Genomic DNA, 8,602 nt, shown 5'->3' with positions numbered 1-8,602 from the left:
CCACACTGTGAGGGACCTTCAAAAGTGATCGTGCCGCACCGTGAACTGGGCGGAGGCTTTGAAGAAACGAAACGTTTGCCGAGCAAAGGAGAACCGGGGCGATTATACAGCATCCAGTGAGTGAAGGAATCGGTGTAGTTCGAACACTATGTGATTGATCCTTCCCAGCGTCCGCGAAGTTTTACTTCCGGTCTCGTTTCGCCGTTATCGGCGTGGGTCTCTCGTGTTGGTGCGTAATGTGCCTCAGTGTGGTTCGTAGCTAGCCACCAGTTCCACCACCACCAGGACCTCTAGTCCAGGGGAGGCAAATCAACTTGTGGAATTGTTCGACAGTGCGTCACAAGGCAGCCGGACGTAGACGTAGAATAAAGTACATCAAATTAGTGGCAACGATCCCAAGGAGAACAAACCCCCCCCACACAGAGTAAAGATGAATTCTCAGGCAGCGTACGTGCTTCTGATATGCCTGCATGCTTTCGCGACGGCCGTGACAGCACAGCAGGGCACAGTGGCCACTGGACTGATGACGACGATAACGACGCCAACGAGCACGTTGCCACTAGCAGTAACGGCAGCATCCACATCCTCCGGATCGTCTGATGCTTTCCCCACGATACCTCCGCCGGTCGCCCCTACAGTCACCCACGGTCTGCTCAATGAAACGGAAATAGTGGACCTCACCCAACCCGCGGCCACTCAGGTACCCTCGACGGATGGCGTAGTCGTTGTGCAGACGACGGTTTCGACGACGACCACAACGAAGCCGCGAACGACTCCTGATGGGGTATCGCGCGACAACAACACCATGACGCCGGAGGAAATCCAGAAGCTGCTGTTGCCACCGGCCACGGTCGAGGCCAGCATCCTGCATGTCAACACTACCGACGACGATCCGCTACACGCCAAGTCGAGCGGGACGTAAGTACTCCTCCTTTGGGCTGCGAACAGAGAACCCAAGGGAATCGCATTTTTCCGATCATGATGAGTCGAAGCCGCACCCAGTTGGGCTTCCTTGACCCAGTAAAGCGGCCAGTAATTCGTGTGTGATACATTGCTGCCCCAGGAGCGGATAAAACAGTCACACCTGTTGTGCAATGCCCATCAGGGTGATTCACAGGGAATCTCACGATGAAAGTCACACATGTGCGCAACCGGTCTCTCTGATCACCTTGCGGCATCGTGGAACGGCAGGGAGGTTTTATCTTGCGTGTAGAAAGCAAATAGAAGCGAATTTCTTGGTCCGCTTCCTCTCGGTGGATTGTAAACTGGAGACCGTCTGCCACCGTTCGGTCGCTGATAACAACCTCTGGCCGGGTAATGATGTATCCGGCGGTACGTGTCTCGAGACTCGCGAATGAAACGGAAAACGTCTAGCTTATCAGTTTGTTTGGTTAGGTAAAAGAATAACCAATTGTTGGGCGCTGTTGACCCAAACGCTCTCTTAATTGCGGGCACTAGTGATCGTGTCAACAGCGGACGCTAGCGATACCTCCGAGCTACCGGAGTGTTGACGTAGAGAACTATCGTATACCAATCCTAAACCTTGAGCATGTTCCAGAGCAGGGTTTCCATTAACGATAGGAGTTCCATTAACACCTAAGTAACGCTGTCGATTTGTGGCCATGTTTCGCTACGCCTGATTCGCTGATGCCTGATGAAAGGGAACCCCTTTCGAATGATCCTTTTCAGGCACCCATTAGTGACAGAAAAGCGAGGTGTCGGATTCTAACCGGGAACGTTCAACAATAAACCCCGTGCTGAACACACAAGATCACGCCGGATATGGCAATCAGGTTCGTGGCGTCAGGACGGGCAATTTATTTGTTTCAACAAAACCGAACGAATCCCTGTGAGGCACCGTGATAATTTAAGATTCTTTAAAAAATGTACTTCGTCTTCCTGCGGCTAAATATTCTAGAAAAATCACGAACTCAGCGTGAGTCTAGCTACGGTTGGCAAAACGATGAGAGCATCTTTTGATTTTTTTTAATGGTGAGTTTGGCAACAACCTGGAACCAGGCCCGATCGGACCGGTGATCAAGATACCGCGACGTGCTCCACCGAGTCTCGGCAATCCATAATGGAGTGTTTGTGTTTGACTTGTCCGGGCGATACGTGCGATAAAATCGAAACCAATAATGCACACCGTTCAATGGCATGGCGCGGCATGAACTGGGAGGCATCTTGCGCGGAGAATATGTCGCAAACTGCCTGCCGCCGCTATGAAGAGAGAACGGAATCTAATGAACCTGAAGCAGCGAAACACCTGAGCAAAACCTCCGGCTCCGTCAAACACACGCATCACCTGCCCCGAAGGCGTTGTGACATTGAGCTTGCTCCGAGCCACGGTGCATTCAACGCAAGACGCACCCAAGACGTGCAGTGTGGCCCGCAAAATGCACTTTGCTCTCTCGGAACGGAAGTGGCCGATGCTTGGGGCTTACGCGTGTTTGATTTACGGCAGCCGTTTGTGGAGCAGTTCAGTAGTTACTGCAGCAAAATGTCTTCGTTACGTACCAGCTCCGGTATCGAACCGGTTTTTGCCTTTTCTCCTTCCGGCGCAGTCCGCAACGAGCAGCGGTGGGGCTGTGGAGTCCCGGGGGGATCAGGAGGTCGAGCTAAAGCTTTTACTAACAAATTGGGTATGAATTTAGATTATGTCCATGAGTTCGCACTTGCTTGGGTCGCAAACTAGAGCCTGCCTATTGAACAATCTTCCAAACGTCCATTGACCTCTTCCTTGCAAGCTATCTTTCGAAGCGTGTCCTTTCCTTTTCATTATACGATTTCTTCCTTTAACCAGGTTTCTACAAAGTTTTGGGGAAAGGTATGTAACTAAAGTTACATTTTTAGTTTAATTGGAAAAGGATTTAAAAGATTCAAATCGAATGAGATCACCTTAATACAAGAGAAAAAGATCGTTGAAAAAGAATTTTCAATTGAAAACCTCATTCTCTTACTATTCCAGCAGTAATGTTTCGGCAACTTGAAATTGCGAATCCTCTGTTTCCTCTCGTGCCAGTGGCAAATTACATTCCACGTTGGCCAATCGTTGGCCAACTCGTGTCACACTTTGGGAACCGCCAATGATTATTCCAACGACATGATGTCTTGCACGGCGAGTCGGAAACTCAATTGAAAAATCGTGCCGAAGGTGAGAGGATAAATAAATGCGATAATTTTCAAACCGTTTTTCGCAGAACCAAACAGAACAGAAAACAAATCGTAAATGCATGACCGATAAACACATCGCACATAGTCCCGGCTGCGTTGAGTTTCCGAACGTGATCATGTACGAGGGAGGTGATCGTTCCCGTGCCGTTTCGCTCCAGCTTCCAGCGATTGGCAGAGGACGCGATGCAGCTTATGGAAATGCAGCAACGGACTACACGTGGTACCGCAGTGCGCAAAACGGTGCACGCGAGAAACGATTTAAATTACAATAGTTTGTGAGCACGTGAGGATCTGCTATTGCTCATTCCACGACAAATGCGATTGAATAGGATTTGTTGATTTCGGCAAACATCTTGTAGGTGAACAACAGGTTACAAAACTGTGCCTAACGCCCCCAGGCAATTTATGTTGAAGGAAAAGGTTTTATGTTTCGACGTTCCTCTTGGACTCTCAAGCGATCTTGAAAACTGGTTTTACCGGAAGTATATTTTCTACAATGCTACCCTTGTGGCGCGAACGGGATTCCTAATGAGTCAATCGACTTATGAAGGGCTCTCCTCTTGAGACGCTTTCGTTGTGTTTTTATACACTCTCTAAACGGCCTTGATCGTTCGGCGAGCACATGGTTCCCAAAGGCATGCCGCCAACAACAACAAAGTAGCTGCGTATGTGACCCTACCCTACGGACCCAGTAAATCACGGGCCACGACTGCAGACCACTTGCGCGCCAAGTACGTCGAGGTGCTTGTGAAAAGTAAATAACCTCACGGCGGATGGTAATTGGTTAAGCGTTTTAATACCTTCCGATTACCCCGTGTGGCCCGCTCGATTATTGGCCAAGTAAAGCGGCCACTTACCACACCATCGAACAGGAGCTCAAATGCGGATGTCGTACGAGCCATTAGAGGGATCGTCCTTGCAGACCGGCAGGCTTCCAAAAGCAACTGAACCTTGTAATGGATGTTTTATATTGTCTATAACCATGTTGGAAACGAGTAAAACACTTGCTTTCGTTCGTCTACTAAATCTTGTCTCTAATGAGTACATTTTATGTTAAGAGAGTGTAGATCCGTCCGCTTTCACAATTTTCTTCAATCATCTCCTCAACTCACAATCATCTTCAATGCAATCATTTCGACAAATAAGTACTTTTTACGTTGTGATAATTCAAAGAAATGGTTATGACTCGATGGGGGAATGAATTTGTCACTCGCTTTAAAATGGGCAAACAATACTTCGATGGCTTTATTAAATCTTCGAACGTGTGATAATTGCATCAGGGGCATAAAGTGAACACCCGGTGCAGCACTGATACCGCATGTAAATGGGTCCCAAAACGTGTTGGGCGCGTTTTTCGCTGCCGTGAACCGTGTGGGTGGACGACGACGCTTGGCCGATTCAATTACGAGCGATGGCCAACCGATCGGGTTCTCTATCTCTCTCTGTACTGAGGACCTTGCAGTCGACGGGGCTCACTTCGACCGGTGCATACTAAGTGCACTCATTTGCCTCACGCGCCTTATGCACGCACTTCAGGGTGGACCATACGACCTTGCACTTGGCCTCACGGGAGTGTCGCAGAAGAAGGCGAAGGGCGCGATTTTGTGTTTGACTTATGTTACTTTTATGACCATCTCAATATTATAGTTCTCGCTGTAACTGCCCACCGGTTTTTGTTGGGGAATTGAATAATCGATTAATTTTTATGTCATCGTCGGGTGAACCGATTGCATATTGCCCACTCGCCCGATCGTAAATAAATTCACACGCCAGTGTCAATTAGATGATCGAGGCACGCACGACCTAATCGTAAATCTCGTCGTCAACGTCGTCGTGGTCGTTTTTAATTCGCGTAAGACGGTGGCGAATCAGCCAAAAGGGACCGCATGTAACAGCCAGGGAAGGAGTAAATCAACAGCTGATTGAGGCCATGCTTGACAAACTCTAGCCGGAACCGGTAACGTGTTTGTCGTGTAATTAGTGAGAACGGAAGTGATAGGATTTTTTAAATTTAAATGAGGGTATCCCATACTTTGCTCCTTTTATGTTTTGGGAATAATACGTTTAAATATTTATATTAATATTTTCGGATATTAAAGGATGTAACGTGTGTAGTCGTGCCAAACTTGGGTTCTAGTCGAGTTATCTGGCGAATGAATCAATCAATGAATCACCTTCGATTGTTCTAAAGAGTTGTTAGCCGTAGAACGGAAGACTTCAACCAGACGGTAAACAACGAACCCGTTGTCAAATATTTATTCCGTCATTTGAGATGGTTTTTAAACACATTAAGATGCGTTCTAAATCGGAGTGGCAAAGCGATATTTGTTCGTTTTTTTTACGACGACGTCGTTTACCTTCATTGAAAGAGACAAGAGATTCTGGCCAAATAAAACGTGCCATTCCTGCGATTCAAGAGAGCGAATGATGATGATGATGATGATGATCACTACGATCACCGCCGTTGTTGTTCCTCAATGGCGCACCCATTTCGCTGTCTGGTGATGCTGCCGTTTCGCCTTCGAAACAAAATAATCTTCGTTTGATGTTGCCCCGAACCGCTTCAGGGACCCGAAAAGTTCAACATCTTTCGTTTACGCGTTTCTCGAATTTCCTAGTTCAGCCTTCCGCTCGTTACAATCCGATTGCCGCCAAGATGGAACTACACAGAACCACGGATATACAGTGGAGGACACGTTTCGTTTGGCCGGATGAAGGAGTTTCTGCGCGCATAATAAAGCCATGGGCGCTGTGAGAGACGCGGAAGAGGTGGAAGGGATGGTGGTCAGGGAACTTTATTAACCTATTAGCGGCAAAATAAACAAGGTCATCGGAACTGGTAAGCATTGAACTTTTTCCGTCGCAATGCCACGGTAAATCCGGCCAGCCCAGTTTAACGAACGGCAGCGACGACGGTGAAGACGAACGTCGACGATGGTAATGATACATTCCGGGGCCGATGGGCTCGTTAAGAATGTTGGCCTCGCAATGTTACGATTCTGTTGGGGAAGATACAGATAATGTAGTAATTGCACATTTCTACCTCCGCCATTTTAGTGATCCATTTTATGTTGATTGTTTTTGTGTACCCATTCTCATAGAAATTGAAACGCCGGTTTGCACCGATCGTTAGTTGGAGCGATTGAAGTTACAGAATTTGTAATGAATATTCTCTGGTTCTCTAGGGAGTCCGATTGTCCGACGTTGGAAGGCGCTGATCAGCTATCGCAAACGCAGCTACTCACCCGATTAACGCACGTTTGTCGCTACGATCGCCTGGAACGACCGAAAAGAGGTTAGCTTTTGAGAGCGGAGAGCTTGGAGACTGCGTTTGAATACTCATAAAACCTCTTTATTCTCATTCTAGAATCACTAACCGGTACCAATCAACCGGTGAAGGTGTACGCACGTGCGTACATTTATTTTATGCAAAATTTGGAAGCTCACGATCTGGTAAGCCGCCATTCTCAAGGAACTTCTGGTTTTCGGCCGGTCTGACCTTACAGCTAGTTAATTTCCTAATCCGTCCTTATCCGATTTCGTGGCGACATTTAGCAATTCAAAATCCACGCCTTGCTGCAGTTCCGCTACGTCGACTCGCGATTGGTATTCAAAGAGGTTGCACCGAATCGGACGAAGCCGATCATGGGCGAGCAGTCGTTGCGCGATTTGCTCTGGGTGCCGCACGTCTTCCTGGCGAACGAGCGCAGCTCCGACATACTAGGCACGGCCGAGAAGGACATCCTCACATCGATCTCACCCGACGGGACGGTGATCGTTTCGACGCGTATCAGCGCCACGCTGTACTGCTGGATGAACCTTCAAAAGTTCCCCTTCGACGAGCAACACTGTTCGACCGTGCTGGAAAGCTGTAGGTTAATGATCGCCCCTTTCTTTTAATGTGTGTTCTCGTCTTCAATAATGGTTTGTTTCGTTGTGCCCCACAGGGATGTACAATAAAGACGATCTGGAGCTACTTTGGGAACACAAGTCCCCGGTGACCCTGGCCCCAGAACTGCACCTGACGGAGTATGTGCTCCTAGATATGTTCACGAACGAGACAGTGATCAATGCGGACCTGAGTGATCTGCGACATGGCGCATTCGGTAGGTGAAGAGGCATCTAAAGTTTGTGGAACAACGTTTGGAGGAACAACATTTTGAATTATTTACTTTTGCTTTCAGCTGGTAATTACAGTTCGCTCAGCTTCACAGTTCACTTGGCGAGAGAGATGGGTTTCTACATGATGGATTACTTCATTCCCTCGATAATGTTGGTAGCGATCTCATGGGTTACGTTCTGGCTTCAGGTTTGTGAATTGTTCAAACATACAAAACTTATAAAAAATATTGTATTAATTTAATTTTAAAAAAATATTTTCAGGCCGACCAGTCGGCGCCCCGAATCACTCTGGGCACCAGCACCATGCTGACGTTTATTACTCTGGCCTCGGCTCAGGGCAAGACACTGCCAAAGGTGAGCTATATCAAGGCGTCGGAAATCTGGTTCCTTGGCTGCACCGGCTTCATCTTTGGCAGTCTGGTCGAGTTTGCGTTCGTCAACACGATCTGGCGCCGGAAGCGCAACGTCGAGGTGAAGAAGGTGAATAGCAAGCACGTGCTCAAGCAGGCCCTAACTCCCCGCCCGGCCCGGAAGGAAATGAGCGGCTTGCATAAGTCGCACTCCTGCACCAGTTTGGCTGATTCGAACACGAGTGCTTCGAACAACTCCTTCAACAACTACCTTACTGTGCATGTATGTGTTTGTGTTTTCCATTGTAGAATGTTTGAAAAATGTCGAATCTTCATCCCTCTCGTAGGCTATCCCGCAGAACAACACCGGTAGTGCCGTACCGATAATTATGACGACTGATGCCGACAAGGTAGACGGAAAGTCGAACGGAAATATTTCGATTCAGGTTGACGATCAGACCGGAAACGATGGCACCGCGAACGGTAACGGGTGGACGACGATGACCCCACAGCAAGTGGCAATTTGGATCGATAAACGTTCACGGTTCGCCTTCCCGGTCGCGTTCGTGATCTTTAACATTTTCTACTGGACGTTCGTTTATTACGTTTAAAAACTTGCAAACAATGCTCGACGATGCTAACGAAACGAACGATTACAATACAGAAGATTTCAATTAATTCAGAAACGATCGCTTCGTAAGAGTTGCCAGATAGTATTCTGAGCGGGGCAATCCATGGGACGCACTCCTGGTTGCCTTGCTCACCGCTTCACAACAATCCACGGTGCCGAAGATTAAACCTCTTAGCAAAGTATTATTTATTGATTGATGTCTCCAAGATACACTGTGCATATTATGTAAAACGAATAAATGCTTAATGATAAGACCCTACCGACCATCACAATCGTATGTTTTTTCGTCAATCTTTTTGAACTAAATTTAACTGAACAAGCAATG

The 8,602-nt window shown here is 47.7% G+C and overlaps 1 protein-coding gene across 1 annotated transcript; it reads left to right on the top strand.

Moving 5' to 3' along the window:
• The first annotated feature begins 430 nt into the window (after nt 1-430).
• Nucleotides 431-8,410, top strand: LOC131207744 (pH-sensitive chloride channel 2). Its single transcript, XM_058200368.1, has 8 exons — nt 431-918; nt 6,360-6,469; nt 6,542-6,627; nt 6,730-7,045; nt 7,122-7,280; nt 7,359-7,483; nt 7,558-7,929; nt 7,994-8,410. The coding sequence occupies exons 1-8, from the start codon at nt 431-433 to the stop codon at nt 8,255-8,257; spliced, it is 1,920 nt and encodes a 639-aa protein (XP_058056351.1). The 3' UTR covers nt 8,258-8,410.
• Nucleotides 8,411-8,602: the final 192 nt, after the last annotated feature.

This window comes from Anopheles bellator, chromosome 2 (genome assembly GCF_943735745.2).
Source record: "Anopheles bellator chromosome 2, idAnoBellAS_SP24_06.2, whole genome shotgun sequence".
NCBI lineage: Eukaryota > Metazoa > Arthropoda > Insecta > Diptera > Culicidae > Anopheles > Anopheles bellator.
This window is presented reverse-complemented; position numbering and strand designations above follow the sequence as displayed.

Bases quoted from the DNA above. Each gene is read 5' to 3' on its own strand.
- LOC131207744 (XM_058200368.1), top strand. From the start codon at position 431: ATGAATTCTCAGGCAGCGTACGTGCTTCTGATATGCCTGCATGCTTTC. The intron at 6,470-6,541 runs GTTAGCTTTTGA...TTCTCATTCTAG, and splicing joins CCTGGAACGACCGAAAAGAG to AATCACTAACCGGTACCAAT. The intron at 6,628-6,729 runs GTAAGCCGCCAT...GGCGACATTTAG, and splicing joins ATTTGGAAGCTCACGATCTG to CAATTCAAAATCCACGCCTT.